Genomic DNA, 27,292 nt, shown 5'->3' with positions numbered 1-27,292 from the left:
TGGTCTGGTTTCAGATATGGAATCTCCGAATGTATAGCCCTGGACTTAAGTACCAGCAGATGAGAGCATAGATAATGTCCAGCGATATTGTGCTTTATTCTGCAATATGCAAGCAAAAGACACATTAATTTCTAATTACTTAGATATATAAATAATATTTTGAAATACCAAGGTAGTGAATAGATTATTATATAAATATTGAATGGAGTGTAATCTATAATTGTTGTTTTTTTTTCCTAGACCAGACGATAGACTTTGACAACTACTATAAGTTTGACAAGTATTATAAGTTGGTTTTGTTTATTTACTTTTATTATGTTCAACGTTTATATGAGATAATTCACGAGAAAAACACCGTGTATAGTTGTATAACTGAAACTAATTTAATTAAAAATGAGTATAATTTATGAAGCTAATAATTGTGTTTTAATAGACCACAGAGATTATATATCGAAAATATACAAAAATGTTGTTAATGGCAAAGTGCTTAATTCTCATACGCTATTGGCAAAGTTATTTAACATTGTAAGTGAAAATAGTAAAAGCCGGAAAAGAAAATACAACTGTGATAGGTTTAGCGTGGAAGTAAGTTTTAAAAATCAATTATATTTAAGACTAAAGGTTGATAAAAGATATACTATTGTAACTTGTAGTATTTTCCAGTTTCTTAGAAAATTGTAGTGCTTTTTTGTTTATTTTGACGATTTTTACAATTGTACGGTATTTCTTGAATCAGTGGAAAGTGTTATTCTTTTATATTCCCATTACAAACTTTCATTACCACATTAATTTTAATTTGTATGGATTTCCACTTAGAGTATGAATTTTTAATTTATCATTCTTTCTGAAAGTATAATTGCACATTATAGCACATGGAACTTAAGTATGAAAAATGTCCAAAATTCATGCATTCTGTCAATAATATATTTGGTGTGTGTTAGTCAGCAATAAAAAAATGATTGTCATTATGTTATAATTTTTTTTGATGATTCTCATTCTAGGCATTTCCAAATCACCAATAGCCTGTAATGAATAAATTAAAAATGATTAATTTATTGTCTTCATTTCAGACAACAAAAGTATGTAAAATGTATGAAAAATTTATTAAGGATTTACCAGAAGACATAAAAGTAAATATAAAAAATAAATATATGTCAATGGACACATCTAATGTAAGAGATATGTCTAAGACGCTTTTTGAATCAACAATATTTGACCACTCTGGCCTAAATGGTGGAAATAATTCCAATGCACCATTAAAATGTAAAGTTAAGAGTGAATATTTTTTGATACCACCTAGATCTAGGTAAAAATAAGCACATAAGCATCACATATATCTGGTAATATTATTACTGTTATAAAATAAATTGTGTTAAATGATGATTTGAGATATGTTTTTTTCAGATTTTATTGCGGCTGCATAAGAAAATATACAAAACTTAACAGAACTTTTGATATAATTGTAGCTGATCCACCCTGGTGGAATAAATATATAAGAAGATTGAATGGTGCTAATGATAAATTAAGGTATTTGACATGGATAATTTCCTTACATGAAATGCATATTTAAATCTAAATATGTTTGATGGAATATATTTGTTTTGATATAAGATTTATTTATATTAAAATATGGACCCAAAATATGTATTATCATATATATTTTTTTCATTTAATTAATGCATGAATATAGACATTACAATAGTTTTATTAACTTTTAGATATTTGGATAATTTTAACTTGCATTATTACCAATTTCTATTAACATTTTTTACCCTGAATTTAATTAGAGTAGAGTAAAATCAATATAGGAATCCCTTCTGATATTTTTGTGTTCAAAGTAAATAGTAATTTTTTACTTGTTATATAAATTCTTCTTTTTCAGTTATTCAATGATGGATAATGAAGGTATCGCATCTATACCTGTACAAAAATTACTCGCCCCTAATTGCCTAGTGGCAGTCTGGTGTACTAATTCACCAAGCAATGTTGCCGCTGTAAAAAATGATATTTTCCCCAAATGGGGTATAAAATATGTAGCGACCTGGTACTGGATTAAAGTGACTGTGGATTTGGGAACTGTATGTCACTTTGCCTCTGAGAATATGAAGCAGCCATATGAGAGAATAATTCTGGGTACAATTGGGAATGTGAAAGCAATTCCGGATGATCGGTTTGTTGTTAGTATACCAAGTGCTTTGCATTCCCATAAGCCACCTTTGCTGGGTAAGAAATTTACGCTTATTTTCTGTACTTAGTAGATATTCTGAAAAGTCGCATGTTAGAAAATATGATTACTTAATTGTTTTAAATATTTTTTTGTTCATGTATATCAATTTCATTAAATATAATAAAAATATTTATCAATATTTGCATGATACCTAAATTGTTTGCTTCTTTTAATCATGTAATATTGATTCTTTGTAATGTGTACCTCTATTTAATTTATTTTAAATGTTACCGTTTACTTCGAACAGACTGCGTATGTGTTTTCCGTGCGATTCATATTGAATAATTCATTATATTCAGTTTATTTTACGTCGCATTTGCAATTCAATTAATCTTCGAACGTAAAATACAGAATATCCTTAATTGTCTGTGCTTCTTAACATACTTACTTTCATATCCATCGCAGATTTACATAAACCAAAATTGAGTACAGAAAGAATTATTAAAATCTACTTAAAAAAACTTTTACACTAGTGTACATATGTATAAGATGGAACTTAAACTACTTTATTTTAGCACCCGTTTTAGAACTTCATGTCTGGTTATATTTCGACTACATGGTGCTTAACAGTAAGTAATTAAACATAGGTGAGTAGGTCACCATTACGAGCTCGTGCGTCGAAGAGCCACATGCCTCCAAAAAAGTTGCGAAAATTTATTGCATACTTACATAAAGTTTTGCTCCAACTCTTGATTGCTTAGGATTTACTGCTAAGCTAGTATGAAAAATTCTTACTTATATTTTAAACTTTTGAAACTACGTCCATACCAAATTTCATCGAAATCCGTCCAGTACTTTTTGAGTTTACCGCATTCAGGCAAATAGACGTGCCAGGGGAAATTGTTTTATAATATGTAAGGCTTTATCGCACTATTTGCCATAAAAATGCTAACAGTACGCTTTGTTATTTCTTATTTTACGGATACTGTATATTACAAAATGTTTTCAGATTTGTTGACGCCCTATGTGACCACCCAGAATCCCGAAACACTGGAATTGTTCGCTAGATATCTTCTGCCGGACACAACTAGCATCGGCTACGAGCCTCTGAAGTGGCAGCACGAAAACTTATATGAAAGTATCTCTTGATGTATCGAACAACTATAGAAATATACAATAAGGTAAAATTAAACTTTTTTATTTCATAGATTGGAAATATTTAAATATAATTCCTTCATTAATCCCGTTACCTTATCCGACTATTATATTCAGTAAAAAAAACATCAAGATTTTCTCCTTTCATATACATTTTTTGTTTAGTTTGTCCATGTCAAAATAATTGGCAATTTACCCTTTCAAACTAGTGTAACATAACAGGGGAAAAATAAAAGTGTACGAAGAATACATTCCTTTCTCATAGATTTTTTGTTCGATTCTGTCCATGACAAATCTATTGACAATTACCCTGTCTAACTCAATATTCAGGGTAGGAAAAAATATACGTACAAGAAATACCTTATTTTAATTCATTTTTGACCATGTCGATCCAATTGGCGCTCTGTTTACCATAATATTCAGAGAAGGGAAAATGAAACGACAAAAAGGAGAAAAGTAGCTACATATTTGTTTTGTTCCTATTTATTTTTTCATTATTTGAGAAGTGATTCGTACAATAGCGGTCTTGTTTGCATAGTATATTTTAGAATGTTTTTTTTTTTTCAATTTCGGCTACTCGTGAGTTCGACACTCTCATTATAGGTACCCTGAGATACAGTTTGGTTATTCTGGATAAACAGTAGTTTCGTTACCCATAACAATATTGAACTGCTTAGCTCAAATTTGGGAATTATTGTAGTAATTCATAACGTTATTATTTGTTATAAAGTTATATTATTTATTATATTATTAGTTATAAAATTTACGAAGGCTATGCACTTGGTAGTATTGATTTAATTGAGAAGATATTGAAAGATAGAAAGCAAGGCAATAGGTATAGATAGAAAGCAATTAATTTAACACGTAATTAAAATTAATGAATACTCTGCTATTGAGTTTGTTAATAATTATCCTGCCCTTGAGTGCAGTATTTTATCAATTAATTGCTCAAGTCATTGACTTGTATTGTATTTATCGTCAGGGAAAAATGTATGCTATACAATGTTTGTTTATTAAGGTACCTATAATCATTTCATATTATAAAACAAAGACGCGAAAACTTTAGAACTACCGAACGGATTTCTATGATATTTGGCATGGAGTTCATACCAAATATCATCCAAATACTTGCCTTACTATGTACTATGTACATAGTTTGAGACCCTGGACATAGGCTGCCTTTTATATCGGGAAAATTTATAGCATTACTTTTATCCCGGAAAAACTCTCTTCCATAAGGACTTCAGCTTTCAGGTGATCCTCGGAAGGCACACGTTTAATAGACTTACGAGTTATGAATCCCTTTTGGACCTGTCGAGGTGATCGTACAGGACCGGATACGGTTTTTGTAAGGTCTTCTTGAATCCTAGTGATACCAAGTGTATGTATATTGTTGAAATTTGACATCTATCTTCTATCTATCTATTCTATACTTATAATAAATCTGTAGAGAGGTCAATTCTGTACATGAAATATATTTCCAAAATAACTATCAGGGGGTGATTAGGGATCGATACTGATGCCAAAAATGCAATTAGTAAAATTTTTGTCTGTCTGTCTGTATAACCGTTATAGAAACAAAAACTACTCGACGGATTTTAACGAAACTTGGTACAATTATTTGTCATACTCCTGTGCTGGTTATAGTATACTTTTCATCACGCTACAATTAATAGGAGCAGAGCAGTGAAGGGAAATGTTGGGAAAACGGGAGAAATTACTCCATTTTTTAAGCTTCCGTCGCGTGTCCAACCTTAATGGTTAAAGCTACACAGAAATCATGTATGACGGCAATGTTCTCGTTAAAATTATATAAAAAATATCCCACGACAGCATATGTCTATCTTTTATGGTTGACTCACAATAACACGTGTAACTCCCGATAGCTTAGCAGTTCGAAGCTTTCTCATTATATTTGTCTACTCTTACGTTTATAACACTCTCAGTCATCCCTAATTAAAAAGTTAACATTATTAAATATTCCATAAAAAAGAATCATAGAAATCGGTATAGAAACACCAAAGTTATACATGAAATACGCTAATAATAAGCCATCATGCGTGAATACTGAATCGTGCTATAAGGATTATTTTTGTATATATATAAGGTCGCGAACGCACAGGCAGGCGGCTTGCTTGGCACCTAGAAGCTAGCGAATCACCTAGGGAGTAGCTTCGTAAAACGAACATTCTCGAACGTTCGCGACCGGCTCCATTTTTGAAGTCCGAAATCCACGCGGGCGAAGCTGTGGGCGGAAGCTAGTAATAAATAAAATCGTAATGAAACAGATTGAGTTGTATAAATATACTTATTTATTAATGTTTGCTATAATATAAAATGTATAAAGAAATGCACGTTAACTGTTGCCGTTGACTATGATGTTGGTTTTGATACTTTTCTTGGGATATCCGTCCGGGTTCATAGTCTGCCATCTCCAGAAATCCGTGCCTAGTGAATAGTATAAAAAATTATTAATACAAGCTTTTAAAATCACAAATTGCTTACGTAAACTTCGATTGCTTAACATCATAAAAGAGATACTAACAATGAGGTTTTCAGTATTTTAATATTATAAAGGTAATATTAAAGCAGCTAGGATATGTTGGGGTAAATTCGGATTATTAAGGTTATAGCTTAAGGTCCATTTTTCATACATTTTGTTTCAATTTAATACGACGAAATTTTAAAGGCCGAAATATCCATGCATATTAATTATTTTTACGTTTTTCTTTCAACTGCGAGAACTAATCACTAATTAGACGTGAATTTAAATTCTTTACTTGTCAATACTTGTTTAGTTACCCAGATTAAAGGTGAAACAAAATGTATGAAAATGGACCTTAAGCTATAACCTTAAACAAATTCCGTGGCAAATAATTATCGTACGTAACAAAATAGCATTTAAGGCTGTGTTGACTATATTAGTAAATTTCAGGGCTTTTCAGTTATTTTGGATAACGGTCTTACCCCATGATTCGGACTTACCCCAACAAACTAAATATTTTTTTATGGATTATAACTAACCCTATAACTGTGCCCAAAATTAAGTAGAGTAGATAGATACTTACACATCTCCTCGATAGTGTATCTGGTGGTCCAACCCAGTTCTTCCTTAGCGAGCGATGCGTCCGCCCACATAGCGGTAATGTCACCCAGCCGTCTCTCCACGTACTTCAGCGGTATTTTGGTACCGGTCACTCGTTCGAATACCGTCACCAGCTCTTTTACTGACACACCTTTACCGGTGCCCAGGTTGTACACCTGTGGAATATAAAAAAAAAAACTTAATATAAAAACGATTAAATGTCTAAATTTTCCAGCATCATGTTTATATAAATAGTGAACTCTGCATTAATTGTCAAACTGCGTAAAATATATTCGATTCGTCGATTATAATTGATCAAAAACACATCACGCATTTATCCTCGAAGGGGCATGCGCAGAGGCGCAACTAGGGCACCCACTTTTCGCTGTGTGTGTGGTCCGTCCGTCCCATGTGATGGGGGGTGAGCCTATCGCCATATCGGGCACAAATTACAGACTCCGGGCTGATACTAAGCAGAAAGAACTCAAATGTCACTTTGCCCGTCCTGGGATTCAAATTATTAATAGGGGAAAAACATAATAATTGATCTTCATGTAAAGCACAGCAATTATCTGATAAAGATTTTTTTCTAACATTTACTATGTATTCTTTTTACTTATTCCTAAAAAAATACGTTTCTTAAAACGTATTTAGATATTAATAGGAATGGCATGCATACCTTGAGGCCCACGTGGTTGTTACTGAGTAGATTCAGAGCGGCGACGTGACCGCTCGCTAGATCCATGACGTGTATATAGTCCCGGATACCTGACAACGAAAAACTGCATTACATATACCTACTTACATTTATAATGACCATTGACCAGCTATGGTTCAGATAATACACTACCGTTGTAGTTTTATTTAACTTAATCTAACAAATATTGTGAATTGTGATTTTTTTTTAAAGTTAACGCAGGAATAGTTCAACGGATTTGAATGAAATTTGGTACACGGATAGACCATGTCCTGGATTATTAGGTATATACTTTTTATCCCAGTCATGTGCTTCTAAGGGAAATTACGGGATATTCACGCAGCGGGAAAAGCAGTTAGTATGCAATAGATATATTTTTTATATGAAGAGACAAGTACAAACTCGTACAGAACTTAGTAAGATTAGAACATCAAATTAATATAATGAAGCCAATTTGGTAATAAAACTTATACATCTTTTCCAAAGCTTAAATTGACACATTCTTTAATAATGATATGCCTTTCTTGTACTCGAGCTCTACATCTTAATTTTTTTTAAAGAATTAGATACCACCTATTTTAAAGTCGGTTAAAAGCCACTCACCAGTGCCGTCAGGAGTATGGTAATCATTTCCGAAGACGGTGAGCACGGGCTTCTTGCCGAGCGCCACCTGCGCCATGAAGGGCATGAGGTTGGTGAACTCCTTGGTAGGATCCTCGCCGATCAGACCTGACGGGTGCGCTCCGACAGGATTGAAGTATCGGAGCGATATGATGTTCCATTTCTAGAAATTTAAATAAATGGGTTTAAGTTTGTAGCGTGTTTGTTAGATTTTGACTTGGATTGCACCGTCGGGAAACTAATTTTGTGGGTATTTGTATTAAAAAAAGTATTTACTTTTCAGTTATTATTTGTGGTGATAGAGTTGCCTTTTATCACATTATGGTACGGATGTTAATTTCACGAAATCTGGCTAACTTTTTTCGTCTGCTAATTCCTCATGCGGTGATGGTGCGAGCTTGTGTATCTTGGGAGAAAAGATCAAATGTGGAGACCCATTTCCAGAGGCTCAAAAATATCCTCTCTATCGCCTCTCAATATTTTCTATTGTAAGTCTAGTCGACAAGTGGTGTGCGTCATCAATGATCACATACTATCTGGTAGAAGACATATGTTGGTTTGTTTCATGGAAATTTACATTATTTCCATATTTTTAGATATTAAAAAACAAAAATTATTAACAAAATCTATAGCGTCCTAAAATTTGTAAAACATTTATTAATGATGTGCCGCACCTCTCAAATCACGTTTTTATATTAAACATGCCAAATTTAAGAATATACAAGTCTATAGAAACATATATCACTAGTAGATAGTATTACATATCACCGTTACGGAAATTATGAACCTTGACATTCAAGTTAGTAGGCCAACAAACCGGTTGTGTAGCGATCGGTGACACACTAGGAAATGGACGGACTCCTCGCATTAGCAAGTTCACGGCCATTAGTAGAAAGAAAGTATATTTTAATGCAATAGAACTTAGGTAGTATTAAACACATACACACAACATCCTGCATTTATCCCCGAAGGGGTATGCAGAGTCGCAACCAGGCACCCACTTTTCGCCAAGTGTGTTCCGTATCGTGATGTGATAGAGAGCGAGCTTTTCGCCACATCGGGCACAAATTCCAGACTCCGGGCTGATACTGAGCAGAAAAACCCAAATATCACTAGGCCCGACCCGGTATTCGGACCCAAGACCTCGGGGCGCTGTCGTACCGCGCATGCAGTACAACTACACCACCAAGGCAGTCGTAAGTAGTATTAAACACTAAACAGTAATAATATACCAGCTGTCAATCAAAGACGCTTTTGCTTCTTTTGCATAAGCAAACTTTTTATTTCTAGTAGTTAAAATCTAATATATCCGCCATTTACCACATAGTATCATGCCGGACACCTTAATAAAAATAAGAGAGGAAACGTATTGTATACGTATACGTATATTAAACGGATACGACTTGCACCTGGCTGGTTTTATTATATTCATGTGATAGTAGGTACTTGACTTACTGTATTACTTTTTCGTCGATAAATTTTTGGAGGCTGACCTGATCATCGCAAACCGGTACTTTATTTGATGAGAAATATTTTTTTTTTAACTAAGGTGAGTCGGGGGAAGTGCGCCATAAAATTTTCATAGCTGGATTCAATGCAAAATAATTTCTTTTTGTGCTGACTTAAGAATATAATTTTATTAATTTAAGAATATTTGGTATTTTGTGATAACAACCTATAGCCATTCAAGGAAATTGGACCATAAATTAATAATATTTTGCTCAAAGTAAAAAATGGTAGTAGGCGCACTTGCCTCCGGAAATGGGGTAAGTGCGCCTGTGTAAAAACGCCAATATGAAACATTATAAAGAAAACACTCATTTTAGTCCATAGAGAAATAAGTTTTACTCGCAATGCTCTTGGATAATTTTTAATCACTCAATATTATAACAAACTATGGCTGTCAAATGAAATTCGGGGTAAGTGCGCCATATATATGTAAATCAGGGCTTCAAAACATTTTAGATTTTTTTGCTATATAAGATTTTTGCTATATTAGAGTTTTGTGTGCGGATATGTTGGAATAAAAAATGGTAGCCCTAATATAAAATCCATTTTATTTCTAAAAACTAAAATAACATACAAAAATGTAGAAATTAACAATTTCGAATGCGTTATAACTCAATTACTTAGAATTTGGCCATATGACATTTGATATGTTTTAGCTGCATTATATCCAGATAACGTGCCTGATCGAACAGTTGGAACCTATTCACGTAAAGTTGCTCTAGACCAAGGTATTTCAGTTTTTCTTTTGTAAAAACGAATTAACTAATACGCCCTTTTATTTAAGTCGGCTCGAAACAAAATACCTTGAGTACATAAATTTCTGCTGTTAAGTATAACATTTTTATAATAATAATTCATATTAGTAAAACTTATTCTCAAAAAGGTTGGCTATATATGGATCAGGGGCAAGTGCGCCATACGACTATTAATTGTGGCGCACTTGCCCTACTCGACAATTTTTAAGTACATTTTTTCGCATTGCTAAAAATCCTTTAATTTAGTATATATAAATAAAATTCAGACAGGAAGTTAAAATAAAAGGTTTAAACTATGTATTCACCTTACTGGTTTACAGAAATATGTTAAATATCTTGAAATATTTGATGTTATCTTTCACGGGGTCATCTCTGTTTACAGGTCTAAATGACACTTAAAATAAAATGGCGAATAAATCGTATTAAAATGAACATAGCCATTTATGTTTTTTAGTGGAACTGTATTTCAGTTAGTAGCATCGATATAAGATTGCGGTAATTGTATAACATCAATAGTTTTCGATTTATTTAGGGTAGGTGCACTTACCCCGTCGGCGCACTTGCCCCGACTGACCTTACCTGTCTATAGATTATTTTTTTTATTCGTTTATGAATATCACCTATGTACTATTGCGCTCTATAACATCTAATATTACTATGTATCAAGTGTTGAAAGTAGGGCCTAGATGTAAACATATTTTTCATATTCGACTAGTCCATAGTTTGATGCCTCAAACTATTCGACCGGACCATAGTCTGATGTATCTAATAAATACATCAGGAATCGATAGACTAGACATCTTCTATTGTGTGGGGCAAGACATTTTTTGCTGCCCAAACATACATAAAGGAGAAATTGCTCATAATTCTACCAGATGTTATGTCATATAAGTTATGATGGAAATCAAATTTATACTATACCTTGTCAGCAGCACTAAGGTCCTTCAACATCTCTTCGATAAAGTACTTGGTTCTGCCGTACACGTTGGTGATGTTTCCAGTGGGATGTGTTTCTGTTATAGGCAAGTGGTCCGGCTCCCCGTAGACTGTGCAAGAGGACGAAAATACCATTTGGTAGCAATTGTGGGAGCGCATTATCTGTAATAAAAATTTATAAATATTTGTTAATGATGTCGGTTAGGAAATTAAATTGTGTTTTTTTCATTGTTATGGCTGTATAATTCTATTTTATACTAGTTGACCCGACAGACGTTGTCCCGTCTTAACTATGAACTTGCAGCGCGCATTCTGTCAATCGCTGACAGTAATTTCAAACAATTGACAGTTATATAAAATTAATATTTTCGTTAAGTTTTCTTAAATTTTCCAATTTTCCGCGCAATTTTTTTGTATTTTTTATTTTATAAGAACCTTCTCCTGATAATAACAAATATAACAAAAAAAAAATTGTGAAATCGGTCCAGCCGTTCACGCGTGATGGCGTGACCAAGGGAAATAGGGATTCATTTTTATATATATACTAGCGGACCCGACAGACTTCGTCCTGTCAAAAACATTTGTAATATGACAGTTTTTTGTTCCTATCTATTTTACTGTCGGGGCAAAAATTCTCCTAAACAGAACCTTCACCCTGGTGATAGGGCGTTGTGAATAAAAAATACTTATTAAATAAAACAGATATAAGCATTTAAAAGTAAGTAATCGCTTTATTGGTAATCATCATGATTATTAACAAAAATCAGTTTTATTTTCATTGTAGTGCTTTATGATATACAATATTTTTTGTTTGATTCCCTGGCGCATAGACAAATAAATCTGATGGTTTTCCAACACAGGGAACAGGCAACATACAATTGACCATGGGAGAAACATGGGTTTTCCAGATTAATACCTCAAACACTTAATGATTGCCCCTGGGACTTGTTTATGGTCATAGCAAAAGCAAGCCGCACTGGAAACTGTAGTCTTTTAAATTCAAATGGCACATCAGTCGGAATCATTGGGATGCGCGGTATGAGAACATCTTCTCCTTTATACTTTCCTTTCAGTATAGTTGCTTCTATCACGTTGTTTAGTAAATTTTTTTATTGCTAACCGTGAGCCGTTGCAAAGACGCGGTTGGTTGATATTTCGCAACATTATAACTACCGATCCAATCTTTAATTGAAGATTGTGAGGTGGCAATCCTGACAAATCCAGCGAGTTTAAAAATTCCGGTGGATAGTTGACTACATCATCTTGGTTAGTAGCCGAATCAAGTGATTTATATATCCTAGCGGACCCGACAGACTTCGTCCTGTCAAAAAGATTTGTAATATGACAGTTTTTTGTTCCTATCTATTTTATTAGTCACAATGCGATATCACTTTTGTTAAGTTTCAGAACGCGACATTACATTATTATATTCTGTGATCCAACGCACACTGCTTTGATGTTAGGAACACACCTACATTGCTTAGACAACAGTGAACTTTATACAATAGCAATAAAGCTCAAATTGACTCTACGTATTAGTTAGAAAACGTTTGTATGGGATAAAGAAAAGGACTGTTTTTAGGGTTTTTCCGGCAATTATTAGATATTTTCTCGCCGTAAAAACCATCATTGAGCTTCGACGAATATTAAAAAAAAAGAATTGGCCGAATTGGTCCAGGCGTTCTTGAGTTATGCGCTTACCAACACATTTAGCGATTCATTTTTATATTATAGACGAGTAGATGTACTTATGTAGTTGGCTTTACGGTCTGCTTTCTTAGTGTTCTAAATTCAAAACTGAATATCAAACATTTATAAATTGAATACGATCTTTATAGTATTGCATCATCCGACTTGCATAATAATTATTTTATCTATTGAATAAATAAGACACAATAAAAATAAAATTAGTGTTTTAATAACAAAATGCTTGACACAAATCGATGGGTACGTTTCTATTAAATGACCAAGTTTCAAATCTGGTATCGGACGTGATTTTTATCGCCGACGATTTTATCTAATGTTTATCGCAAATTTCCAATTCCGCGTAAAAGTAGCGCAACCATAAGAAAGATAAAATGCTAACAATGTTAATTGAATTACGAATAATAACGTGTTTTAGATCAAGATAGTACAAAGATACGGAATATTTGATAGAGAATGTTTTTTGTTTTTAAAGAGATTTGTAATTACTAATATAATTTCAGTTATAGTCACAAGACGTAAAAAAATCAAAGGACACGTATTTAGATCTTTTTGGCGGTATACAACTTTCATATCCCTTACCAAGTTCTAACTTTTAAAGCTCTTTGATAGTAACACATTTATTTGATAGCATGGTTGATAATTTAACTAATTACTTTTTGAAACATATTTTTTACGGATCCTGTTTTGATAAATCGTGTCTTAATTAAAAGATATTTACTATCAACCTCCGGATAGGATAACGGATACATCAGTACAATAGTTAAAATTCTACCTCTGTGCCATAAATTCATACATGCTTGGTAACAAAGATTTAAAGATTATTCAAACGGTTAACAAAGTTCAAACATCTTCAAATACTTTCACATTTATATTAGTCGAATCACTTCATCTACAAATCAAATTGGATAAGTCATGTTCTTACCTCCAGTAAGTTGAGCATTCCTAGGAGATTGTTCTGGTAGTAGAGAAGCGGTTGCTGCATCGACTCTCCAACGGCCTTCAACGCTGCGAAATGTATCACGCAGTCAACGGGATGCTACGAACAAGAAATTATAATTTGGTAATTGGTATATTTTCTTTTATGTTGTCGGATTAGTGCGGGCTTTTAGCGTTTTAGGTAGCACGACTCGGATGTTTTTTCTCCAATTTTGGTACATCTTAATTGAAGATTCGTGCGATCAAATCAATCTAACGGAAGTGTTGCTCACCGTCGTATTGTATTATGTAACCAAACAGCTACGACCTTATAAAAATACAATTTTTATAATAAAATACCTTATCAAATATTTCGTTAATCTGGGGTTTGTCCAGTAAGTCAGCTTTGTAGAATGTGATCTTCTTCCCGGTGATATCTTCGGCTCTCTTCAAAGCTGGTGATCCGGCTTCATCCTCTACGGAGTTCGCGAAGTTGTCTATGGCTATGACGTCATGTCCGGCGTCTAGAAGGTCGACTACGCAGTGGCTGCCGATGTATCCAGCGCCCCCGGTGACCAAGATAGTCTTGAATCGCGGCATTATTCTATAAAAATACGTCAATTTTGGTGAGATTTAAATAAGCAAATATGACTTATCAAGGATTCGCATATGTTCATAACGCTTAACAGCATACTCCGTTTCTGCCGTTTTATATTAACCTCCTTCGGTCAGGTAGGAAACATATTTTTCGAGTCATTTTGATAATATACCTAAGTATTTATTATTTTAAGTTGCATTATGCAAAGGTCTTGTCTCGTTTTTCCGGTCGGTCGTCGCAGAGTACCCTACCTGACAACAACCTTCCGGGAAAAACCAAATTCAATACCCAAATTATGTTATAAATAACTTTTAAGAACGCTGCGAAGTTTTGTCAAACATTTGATAACATTTGCCAGCGTGATTAGAATTTTTATTACTCCATTGAAAAGTTACATTTGGGGTTGCGTTTTTTAGAGGACGCAATTTTATTTTTTTGAAGTGTAGGGGGGGTCAGTCTAAAGCTAAAACCAAGTTTGTGGGGTCGCCACCCTTGTCCCACGGCCGCCATCTTGAAAATAGGGGTTGAAATGGTTTATACGATGTATCTTTTAAACTATTTATCTGACAAAAAAAATGTATAAACATTTTTTGTTGCAAATTAAATTCTCTTCAACTTTGGTCTAGTAACTTTTGTCGTAGAACTATAAATAAAAAAGTTATAAGCGAAAATGTTAAGAAATTCAATGTTAAGCAATGTCCATTGCAACATCATCAGAACGTGTGTTTATAAGGTTCATAATACTTTTTTGTACTCTCATTAATACCCAAATACCCAAGGGACCATTAGGGAACAAAGAACATCTGCCTGCTATTATTATTATTATTTCTAACCTCTCTTATTGTAAGAATAGCTGATAATATTGTGTTGAAGTTGTCGTAGTAAAGTTTTTATTAGCATTTTGACTTTTAAAAGACTTTTAAAAGTCAAAATGCTAATAAAAAAGTAGTTTTCACTAAAGTTAAAATCGTCTCTAAAATCATTCGAAATCGTCTTCACAATTAAAAACAGAATAAAATACATCCGTACGTACAGTAATATGTAACACAACTAAAAGATATAAGTTGAACGACAACTTCAACACAATATTATCAGCTATTCTTACAATAAGAGAGGTTAGAAATAATAATAATAATAGCAGGCAGATGTTCTTTTGTTCCCTAATGGTCCCTTGGGTATTTGGGTATTAATGAGAGTACAAAAAGTATTATGAACCTTATAAACACACGTTCTGATGACGTTGCAATGGACATTGCTTAACATTGAATTTCTTAACATTTTCGCTAATAACTTTTTTATTTATAGTTCTACGACAAAAGTTACTAGACCAAAGTTATAGAGAATTTAATTTGCAACAAAAAATGTTTATACATTTTTTTTGTCAGATAAATAGTTTAAGAGATACATCGCAAAAACCATTTCAACCCCTAGTGGACGTACGGAGCGACATAGTCGTGAAATAACGACCAAGCTCCTTAAATAAAGATTAAAAAGAAAAAAAAAAAAAACCCCTATTTTCAAGATGGCGGCCGTGGGACAAGGGTGGCGACCCCACAAACTTGGTTTTAGCTTTAGACTGACCTCCCCTACACTTCAAAAAAATAAAATTGCGTCCTCTAAAAAACGCAAGGTAAGGCCTAAAAAATGTAACATTTCAATGGACTATATAACAAATGTGAATTTTCGGGTCGTGGCTAGGGGTCGCAATACCGGACCATTTTTCAAAACCGGTATTTTCGGTATTGACCTAAAATAAATTCCGGTATTCCGGTATTTTCGGTATTTCCGGTATTTGAAGAAATATTAGAAAAATAGGAAATATACACTTAAGTTTGTAATTAAATGTCAAATTTTAATGACAGTGGTTAGTTAAAGGTTGATTGAAAAGAGATTATTTTCGTAAGCCAACGTTTATGCCGTTCTGATTTCTGAGACCTGGCTCAAACCTTCCTTACCTTCCTTCTACCCTTTACCCCCTCCCTGGTTACATTTGATTAGAAATGATCGAGTTGACAGGAGAGGGGGCGAAGTCGCTATATATTTACGTAGCGACCTGAAATATAAAACTGTAATATCTTCCTCTGCTTCTTATTCCGCTTATGCGAAATTTCTGTTTCTTGAGGTTTGGGTCAAGAGAGTGAAAACTTTATTGGGTGTTATTTACTGTCCCCCATCTCTTGATTACTTCTCCAGTCTGGAAACAGTTCTGGAATCTATAAGATCAAAATATGCTCATCACATCATCATGGGTGATTTAAATACTGATCTCCTTGCCCACAACTTTTCCTGATCTCGCAAACTCCTTACTGTCCTTGACTCTGCTATATATGCTATGCTACTATCTTGCAGTGCTAGGACATGCAGTTGCATGTCCTACCACTGCAAGCCACCCACCATAATTTGGATAATTACGGCACTTGGCTTGACATTATCCTCACCTCTGCTCCTTCGCCTGTTTTCTCCCACGGTCAATTTCCCGCTCCTGGATTCTCTCACCATGATCTCATCTACATGTCTTACGCTCTAAAACCTCCCAAGTTCCCCTCTAAGATATTGCACTTGCGTAGTTTTGGCCGCATTGATGCGGATAAGCTGAAAGGAGACGCTGCTAACTTTAACTGGGATCACCTATTGGCAGCCACCTCTGTTGACGATAAAGTCGCAATTTTTAACCGCGCTGTCACTTCACTCTTTGATACCCATGCCCCTTTAAAGAAAATTAAATTAAAACGTCCTCCTGCACCATGGATTACACATGGGGTTAGGATGGCGATGAGACGAAGGGATCGGGCTTTTCGCTAGTACAGAAGGGATCGTTCGGAGGTGAACTGGTGCCTTTTCAAGGCTGCAAGGAATCGGTGTAACCAGATGGTACCTAATGCTAAATGCCGACAGATTCTCAGTAATAATTCTTCTTCTTCGTCAGCTAGTATCTGGAGATTCCTTGAAACTCTGGGTATTGGCAAAGTTAAAAAACATAGATCTCCACTGTTACCATGATTGATCACCAAACTAGGCGTCGTACCATGGATTTCTTAGCGGGTCTATCCAGGCCTAGCATTAATACTTTTCATTTTTCTTATGTGCCGTTGGGTGAAATTAGAAAAGTCATCCTGTCCATTAAATCCAATGCCATTGGCTGTGACAACATCAGTCGTCGCATGATAATCCCTATCCTGGACCAACATCTACCAATCATGTCCCATATCATTAACGCCTCCCTCAGCACTGGTATCTTTCCGTCTTTGTGGCGGAGAGCTATTGCTATCCCTCTTCCTAAAATCCCTAACCCATCACTTGCTAAGCATTTCCGTCCCATACCCATTCTTCCTTTTCTCTCCAAAGTGCTCGAGGCCTGTGCTTACAACAACTGTGTGAGCATGTGTAGCGAAACAACCTACTGTGCCCACTCCAGTCTGGCTTCAGGCCTGGCCATAGCACTATTACTGCACTCCTCAAAGTGACTGGCGATATTAGGGCGGGCATGGAGGATTCCAAAGTCACTGTTTTGGCTTTGGTTGATTTCTCCAACGCCTTCAATATAGTCAGTCACGACATTCTTCTTGCAAACCTCTCGCACCTTGTGATCTCGCCCAAGGCACTGAATTGGTTCTCGTCATATCTTCAGGGACGCCAACAGTTGGTGATTCTTCGTCTAGCTGGCGTGATATAGACTATGGCGTCCTTCAAGGCGGCATAACCTCCCCATTATTGTTCTCTATCTTCGTAAACCACTTAACACAAAATCTTCAATCTGCGTACCATGTGTATGCTGATGACTTGCAAATTTATTCTCAGGAGCAAGTTGATTGTGTGTCCGCAGCTATAGATAGGCTAAGACTTGACTTATATCAAAAATTGGTCCGACAATTTCGGCCTTTCGGTAAACCCCGCGAAATTGCCATGAAATACCAGGCCATTATTGTAGGCAGCTCAAGGCTTTTAAACAGGTTGTATTTTACATCTATTTCCCCTGTTATGTTTCTCAGCTTTGTTTATCTGACAGCTTGCTGTTTATTCAGCTTCGTTAATCTGACAGCCAACTAGATTCAAGTTGTATCACAATATTAGCCAATTACAACGGCCGTACGTCTACGCACTGCGGAGGCTACCATGCCGTCAGCACTGAGAAACTGACTTGTTATCACAGCAATGCTCCGTCCTTAGATAAATAACGTCTATGAATAATGAGGATAGACTTTAAATAACAAAGAATATTTCTAATAAATTCTAATAAAAATAACAATTACCAGTTAACACCGCTATGCTTAGAACAAAACAAAAGTAGCAATATAGCCATAAGCCATGTATTTTGCTCGGTCTTTATAGAATATACGCCTATACGAATGAATGAAATTGCAAGCAGCTTAAATTTTTACGATTTAAACTCGAGAAATTAATAATTATACACACATTTTGTACTAAATTTTATTTTTATAAAATACCGAAAATACCGAATATACCGGTTTTTGTAAAATCAATACCGGTATTTTGAAGTTCTTAATTTGGTCCGGTATTCCGGTATTCTCGAAATCCGGGATACCGGTTTGCGACCCCTAGTCGTGGCCAAGTAGCAGCCCCAGATCTTGATTTTTTTCGAGGCGGGGCAAAATCTGGAAAATGCCGCCGCCACCCACCTATATTTTACCTTCGTTATCTTCATCATCATTTTGCGCCCCGCGGGAAATAATTTTAGTATTGAATGTACTGTATGTCTCTGTAGTCAAAGTTGCATTAATGATGAGTTTTGTATTCGTCTGCCAAGTTTGAATTTGCCGCCCTCTGAATACTCCGCCCGGGACATGGGCCCCAGCTAGCCTCCCCTTAGATCCGGGGCTGTTAAGTAATTGACTATAGTGTTAATTACTGCTATAAACAGTTTTCCATATGATATCGGATACGATCATCGTCAATCGTGAGATGATACGATTATCGTCAATAGTGTCACGATACGATTATCGTCAATAGTCACGATACGCTTATCGTCAATCGTGACACAATACGATTATCGTCAATAGTCACGATACGATTATCGTCAATCGTGACACGATACGATTATCGTCAATCGTGACACAATACGATTATCGTCAATAGTGTCACGATACGATTATCGTCAATCGTGACACGATACGATTATCGTCAATAGTGTCACGATACGATTATCGTCAATCGTGACACGATACGATTATCGTCAATAGTCACGATACGATTATCGTCAATCGTGACACGATACGATTATCGTCAATCGTGACACGATACGATATCGTGTTGTACACGTGACCAGCCTTTACCGTACTACGTCGTGACCAGCCTTTCAGGGCCCTAATATGCTAGTGTTTTGCACTGGTGCCATAATAGTAAACCATTAAGTTTTCAATGGTGACATTGAAATGGCTATCCTGATTTCGATCACGTACTAAGTAAACCACACAACATCCTCATTGTTAATGTGCAAATATTTGAATCATAAGTTCTATTGTTTAATTAATTATCGATTAATAAACGTACAGGCGATTTTGAATTGCAATTAATAATTTAATATTTAACATATTGACTGTTGAAAGGCTAATTGACTTAAGCGATATTTTTTTGTGATAATAATAATAATATCAGCCCTGTATTATATACTTGCCCACTGCTGAGCACGGGCCTCCTCTACTACTGAGGGATTAGGCCTTAGTCCACCACGCTGGCCTAGTGCGGATTGGTAGACTTCACGCACCTTCGAAATTCCTATAGAGAACTTCTCAGATGTGCAGGTTTTCTCGCGATGTTTTCCTTCACCGTTAAAGCGAACGATAAATTCACAAAGAATACACACATGATTTTAGAAAAGTCTGAGGTGTTTGCCCTTGGGATTTGAACCTGCGGACATTCGTTTTGGCAGTCCGTTCCACACCCAACTAGGCTATCGCCGCTTTTTATAAAAAATGTCGTTTAATTCGATTATCCTTTCAACTGTCGATATAAAGTGCACTATAAATCACTTAAAACGTAATTGAGGTAGGGATCCTTCTGCCTTATTTTTGTTTTCAATAACCGCCACGAAATTTAATAATAAATACTTGATTTAACAAAAACAAGGAAATAAATTAGAATTAACACATTGGTAACGTTCGTACAAGTTTCACTTTCAATGTGATACGGACGAACAGACACACAATTTTTTATTTATTTTGTTATATTCTGTGCCTATGCTCATTTTGATGGTTTAATTCTTATTCCAGAAGGAAGGCGAGTTCAAAATCTTTTCAGATAATGTTATCAAACTGCGATAAGAAAACAAGGCATATTTTTGTTTTCAGGATCTTATTCCGAACTGTTAAATTTAAATCAGCGTCACTTTTTTAAAACTATTTTTTATCACTTCGAAAAATCATTGGCTAAATAAAATTTTAGTGGTAATCAACTGAAAGTTTTATTAAAATATAAGGAACGATAATATTTTTTTGGTAATAAATAATCAGTCTATCCAATTAAATATCAAGAAATTGACTAAAAAGGAGTGTAATGAAGGTGGATTAAACTATAGACATCGCAGTAAGTACCTAACGAGTACTTTTAACCGACTTCATCATCTTTATATTATCTTTACTGATATTCTTAATAGGATAAGTTATTAGGTTTATAGGTGCTCAACCCAGGAACTAGGGACTAAATCGATTTTGAAAATTTTCACTAATACTTAACTACATTACTCCTGAGACCTATAGGCTACTTTTTATCTTGAGAAAATATGTATTCCTAAAATACTTTAACGCGGGTGGAGCCGCGAGCAAATTCTAGAAATAAGTAAAAAAATGTTTAAACAGTTTATCTCACCAAACGGAACTAGATTCTGATACGAATATTACAAATGATTCATGCAATGACATTATCGTTGAAGCTGATGTTTGAAAAATATATCTAAGTACAAAGTAACAATTAGTTCCATCTTGCTAAACGAACATCAAGGCGGTTGCACAATAAATGCTATGACAAACCTCAGAGGCCGTCGTAATTCTGTAGTAGCCTTTTACTATAACCGCAAATTACCGGCCATCTTATGCATTGATGGTTATAATACAGTTTATGGTCAGAAATTGTCGAGTGCTTTGTGAAATTGGACTTTGTAAATACTTAATTGAAACTGGTTTCATGCATTATTGGTATTTTATAATAACACTACCGACCCGCCCCGGCTTCGCACGGGTGCAATATTTCTCCACTATTTATTGGATGTTATTATACATATAAACCTTCCTCTTGAATCACTCTATGTATTAAAAAAAACCGCATCAAAATCCGTTGCGTAGTTTTAAAGATTTAAGCACACATGGGGACACAGAAAGCGACTTTGTTTTATACTATGTAGTGATAAAACGATGACAAAGTATGTTAGTTTTCTTATAAAATAGATTCATATACACATATATTTGTATATTGTATATTATATTTGTAAGTTTATGGATGTTAATTATTTTTGAGCGTTCTTACATCTGGTTTTAATTTTGTGCAGTTAAATGTTTATGTCTGGGGTATACATGCGACAAATATTTGGCTCGTTGATACTTTGGTACTTTATTTAAATTTTCCACAAAAATCACACTTTAATGTTATGTTATAAAAAAATATGTTCCAGGTATAGAATAACTTAATTAACTGATGATTCAATCACTTAAATAATAATGTATAATCATTTAATGCCTACAGTTATTGAAAAATACTGATTCATTTAAAAATAATAAGTGGTCGTGATCAAAAAAACTAAACGTGATGAAGTGATCGCATCGGAAATCCTTTAACTTTACAACTACATCATCGTGCTTGAAGAATATACTTTTCCTTGAGTATTTCCTTGAATGTTTAATCACGCATCACCACGCGAATTATACACGGTTTATCAGCAATTACCGAGATTCATTGTCAATGTTAGAAAATATTTATTGTCTATGATTGGAAACTATGTTGCTTGGTGTCATCGACGCTAAATGAGCAAAGTTAACAAGTAAATAAAAAATATGGGTATAAAAACGTAATTTTAAAACGGTCTAACCGTCTTTATTATGCAGGCTTGTAAATTACCTTTTATTTTTTAATATTCTTATCACATTAAGCCTTAACTATTTGGAATTTTTACCCTTACGCATAAAATACAGGTTCAGTGTCTATGGACAAGTTTATAAGTTAAATTCCACTCCTGCGCATATGCAAACCTCGCCAACCGCCATCCCGCGTCTTTTTTCCACATCCTGTTCGAGGATCGAGTTCAAACACCCCGAGCGTGCAGCCATAAGTTTAGTTACAGTTAATTCCCAATGACTAATTCGAAGCTGACAATTTCGTCCGTGGGAAAAATGCCGCTACGTGATGCGAGCATTTTTACAATGAGAATTGGATGTAGATAATAAAATCGTCCATCTTCTTGCAGTTTTTAACGATATTTATATATTTTATTTTTGGTCATGAAATTTGCAATTAAAGATTCGCATGTTTGTATTTTTTTTTTAATTTGACTGATAATAAATTCGCCGATGCAATAATACTTGTAGATATTAATACTGTAACAATTTACTATAAATAATGTAATGATTATAATGTATTATCTTTTCTGCAAGTTTAATAAAATTATACTTCTCATCTAACTTCATATAAATGCGTATAATTATGAAAATGTTTGGATGTTTGTTAGAAGTAACTTCAGAAACAGCTGAATGGATTTGGATGAAATTCGACACACACGTAAACATTCAATTTTATATGGGCTGCTTTTTATCCCCGAAATTTGCTGTCATAGGAAAAAACAATTACTGTTATATATTTTTTTGAAATACACGGCGCTTTCATCGTACGTAGAGCATAATGGTCGCTACAATAATGTTTAAGCGCTTTGTATCGGGAAAATCTTATGTGGGCGAAGCCACTAATGACACCTAATACAAAACATTTTTGTTATAATATCTCCAAACAGATATTTCAATTTATCATTTGAATTACCGGCTGCGTTTTTTGTTTTTTAATTTACTTCTTTGACCAAGATGGTTAGTCCTTAGTGAGAACTCCAAAAATATCGCATCGTGTTTTTTTCAAAATTCACAAACTGAGATTTACATAGCCGAATATTATTTGTGAAGTCAACGATCTTTTAATTTGAACAAGAAGCTCGTCAGGCGGTCCTTTTGTGAAGAGCACTGCAATAATAATTTACGACACATGTGTTTTTAATATCCGTTGGGTTGTTGCGCACACAACGATGCACTTCATATAGATATCTCACAAACAATTTGAATTAATAATTTTAAAACAAGTCGGCAAAGGTTTTCTAATTCTTTTACAGTACATTTAAATTGGGCTTTAATAATCGATTCTTGCATTATATTCGATTATCTTTTGATCCAGGAGTTTTTTCTAAAATAATGTATTCATGACTTTTACAGCCATACAAGGTTTTGTGGCTGTTTAAAATACAGATTCTGATTACACTGAGGAAAATTTTGTTTACAGCATTCACGATTCTGATCGACCTGTGTGAGGCATTAGGGTATTTTTTATATGTTCGATTTTGACAATTATTCTATACGCAATCGTAAATCATAAGAAAAAGATACTGTTTTGTGAAATTAGCAATAAAATTGGTTTAACAACAATTTATATTTCAAATATTGCAATATGCAACAACGACTGCGCATTGGGGTAACCACCATTGACGTCACAAAAATATATTTGCGTCACTTTTTCGTTTTTTACCATCTAACCCTTCCATCGGTTTTCGAAGACTTATATTTGTCGATTTTTAACCGGATTTAGATTGTGCTTTCTATGTTAGATTCTAATAAAGAAAATGTTTGATAAATTTTACGAAAAATTATTAGTAAAATAGTCTATTATCATAGCGAAGTTACATGTATAGCAGCAGTATCGTTTCGTTTCGTACAGTTAGAGAGATTGTTGGATGCCTACCAAATCCCCTGTATCCCTATTCTTCCTAGATATGTGTTCATAGTTAATATAACGTATTCGAAAGTGGTGAGTATTTGCCAACCTTACTGGCTTGGGAATCCAATATGATAAAAAAACATGACATGATATCATCTGAGATTTCCATATAAAGATAAGCCTTTGTATTTTTACGATTTTTATTTTCAATGGGCTTTTGTTTCAACGGTTAGCCGTATCTACACGCCCTTTGTACAGCAAAAGAGAAATTTAAATAAAGTAGAGAAATTTCAATGCAGCAAACTAGAATTTAGTTAAGATAGAAATAGGAGAAAGGTGTTAAACATATGTACCAAGTAACTTCAAAAGTGGGCGCATAGTCTGTCTGGATTTATTGGTCGTAAACTAGTAAGTATTATGATGAGTTTGTCTCTATTGTGTGTAGACTGCTTATCAGTTAAGTCATCTGGATCATTATATTTTTTACTTCATTTAAAGCACACATAGACCTGACCTCATATTTAAATTGCTGTATTGTGTCGTACAGCATTACGTGTGGTTTTATCTCTCTCTAGATTTTTCACGCGACTCCGCCCGCGATAACGCTCTTTCCTCGGTGAAATATAACCTATAGCACTCGGGGTAATGTAGCTTCGTATTAGTGAAATAATTTTCAAAATTAGTTAACTAGTTTTTGAGTTTGTCTGTTATAAAACAAATACAAAAATCTTTTTTTTTCTCAATATAATTAATTTAAAAAATACGGGGAAATATTTAAATATAAAAATCTACAGTTTTCAGGTATGTAGATTATTAGACAAAGCCTACTTAGGATGAGTGCGGGACGCGGGTATAATAACAATGCGGTTATTGCGAATAATTATGACGCATAATATAATTAAACATAATGCATAATAATAATTATAAACAATTTCCGGGGAAAACGTGGTCGTAGAAGGAGTCTTAACTCTGACTTAATTTTAAACGAGATACTCTCTGTATCTTCTTTTTTGGACTTCTTATTTTAATTGGCCGCACGCGAACTTTCATCTTTCATCATTTCTTATATATTTAGATGCAAGCAATTTTTATTTATAAGTAGGTTTATCACATTTACTTTAACATTACATTAAGTAAATAAAATTACATCTGAATATCTGCAGACAGAGGGTACCTACTACAGAGTATCACTTATTTACTAGAGCTGTCTGCGTTCTCATCGCAATTTTTATTTAAATTTTGATTTCATCTATGTCATAAATCTATCAACTCTAATCAAATCCATAAATTATACTCATCCAAAAAGGTCACCTCATTTAATAGCGGCCGGTAAGATTTATTTGGATTGAATTATTAAAAGTCGTAACTGATTCGAATAAAAAAAGAATTTATTAACTAATTAATTATAAGTAAGAATAAAATATTTATTCCATGCGTCACTAATACAGAAGACGTCTTGGATACCGGCATGCAATTAATAAAACTCATCAAACATAACTGTTGTAAGATCAACTACCGTTCACTTTCACAAACGGAAAGACAAGTACACTCACCTCGATTGTTTGTTATTCCCATTAACTTCACGTAAATGTCACTGGCTGTACACAATGTAATATTGTTTTTAATTTGGCGTTGAGGCAACGACGCGGCGTATCTCGGCCGATCGCACGCGTTTCTGACACGGTGGCGGGCCGCGCGGCCGCCTGATGTCTCGCACCGGGCGCACGTCATCAATGTAGTTTGCAACCTGTTCGCTGCCTATCACACCAAACTCAATGATGCATACAATGAATATATTTTATGTCGATATAGGCTGGCGTTTTATAAGAAGCAGATTCGACTGACAATAGAGTACGAACTTCTTTTAAAGTTTCTATATGTAGAGTTTAGGAACTAAAAGTTCTGACGTGGCCAAAGTGAAGTAAATAAATCTCTGGGGTTGATAATTCATTCAGGCGAACTCATCAATATAATAGGTGAGGTATCTAAACAAGTGTTAGCGGAAATATTGGTAGATATTTCCTAGAGTATCACTAATACCAACGTTGTTCTTCAAAAGACATAATTGTATCAGTTTGATTAATGAAAACAATCTTTATTCTGCTCACTTAGAGTCGCAACACACAAATCACATTCGATATTAGCTTGTAACATTCGCTTTGGTGTAAAATACGTCGACCGGCAGTGACCGCATAAGGATACGTATACGCGCCAGCTAACTTTGAAATACCGTAAGTTATCTCAACTTGAACTACAAATCGATAAGCAAGTCAGTGGCATAAAGTTCCGTGCAAATGCACCTAGTCACCAGTTATCATACATAATATAAAGACTAGTTATTAAAAAATATAATTAATTAACTAACGAGTAACGTATTAACGTTACAATTATCAATTTGTACAAAAACAAATATTTAATTAAAGTTATATAATATACATTTGTGGAATTGCCATGATGTAGATGCATAATATTTCTATGACTTGATTTCTGCTCTTATTAAAAAGGTATCACATCACTGTCAAAGCTTACTTATGTTTAAAGCATTTGGTTGAATTGATAATAAGGTCTATCTAATTGACTATCACATGATTGCTTTTCTAAGAGCATAAATTACTTATTTTATTGTTGACATAAAATTAATTAGAACAGATTTCTTTTTACTTAATCTCTCTCAAAATAGAAAACTTAATTAATTTTAAAGCGGTTAGTTAATTATTGGGCAAATTTCGGAAGCGTTAGAAATAGTATCTCTGAACTCTTAATTATTTTAGTCATTAAAATAAGTAACGATTCCTAAGAATAACTTATGTTCTTTTATACTTGTTTTGATGTTTTAAGAAGCAAAATTATTATGTCGATGTAAATTTAAGTAGGCATATTGTGAAAATATTGCTATTGAGAAAAGATTGTATATTAGAGCAACTTCGGTGGTTGGAATAGTCAATAACACCGCCAGCATATTAGAGCATCTTTGGATGATAAGATATCTGCTAACGAGCATTTTTTTTCTAAGACGATACTTTTCTAAATTTATCTACTTGTCTTACTAATCGCCGTTCAATAATCGAGCCCGATCGCTTTTGTCGATCCATCGTCTAAATAGACCAATCAAACATTTTTTTTGACATGTTTACAATTTAATTTGATTGATTTATTCTCTACACCGGATATATGCTTTTACATTCAAGTATATTTTCTCAGCTATCGTTTCTAGCATTGATTGTATGATGGG

General features: G+C 34.2%; 2 protein-coding genes across 2 annotated transcripts; one reads left to right on the top strand and one right to left on the bottom strand.

Annotated features, from left to right (window-relative positions):
* The first annotated feature begins 235 nt into the window (after positions 1-235).
* Positions 236-3,354, top strand: LOC115447592 (N(6)-adenine-specific methyltransferase METTL4). The gene is made up of 5 exons (XM_030174734.2): positions 236-585; positions 1,071-1,306; positions 1,405-1,527; positions 1,883-2,223; positions 3,177-3,354. Exons 1-5 carry the CDS (start codon positions 394-396, stop codon positions 3,314-3,316), a joined length of 1,032 nt encoding a protein of 343 aa, XP_030030594.2. The 5' UTR covers positions 236-393; the 3' UTR covers positions 3,317-3,354.
* Positions 3,355-5,616: 2,262 nt separating this feature from the next.
* On the bottom strand, positions 5,617-25,821 carry LOC115447579 (UDP-glucose 4-epimerase). Its single transcript, XM_030174723.2, has 8 exons — positions 25,614-25,821; positions 13,908-14,151; positions 13,555-13,668; positions 10,911-11,087; positions 7,708-7,888; positions 7,087-7,175; positions 6,391-6,583; positions 5,617-5,770 (listed from the first exon to the last, which is right to left on the bottom strand). Exons 2-8 carry the CDS (start codon positions 14,145-14,147, stop codon positions 5,679-5,681), a joined length of 1,086 nt encoding a protein of 361 aa, XP_030030583.2. The 5' UTR covers positions 14,148-14,151; positions 25,614-25,821; the 3' UTR covers positions 5,617-5,678.
* Positions 25,822-27,292: the final 1,471 nt, after the last annotated feature.

This window comes from Manduca sexta, chromosome 16 (assembly GCF_014839805.1).
Source record: "Manduca sexta isolate Smith_Timp_Sample1 chromosome 16, JHU_Msex_v1.0, whole genome shotgun sequence".
Taxonomy (NCBI): Eukaryota; Metazoa; Arthropoda; class Insecta; order Lepidoptera; family Sphingidae; genus Manduca; species Manduca sexta.
Note: the sequence above shows the minus strand (reverse complement) of the source record. Positions and strands in the feature narration are given on the sequence as shown.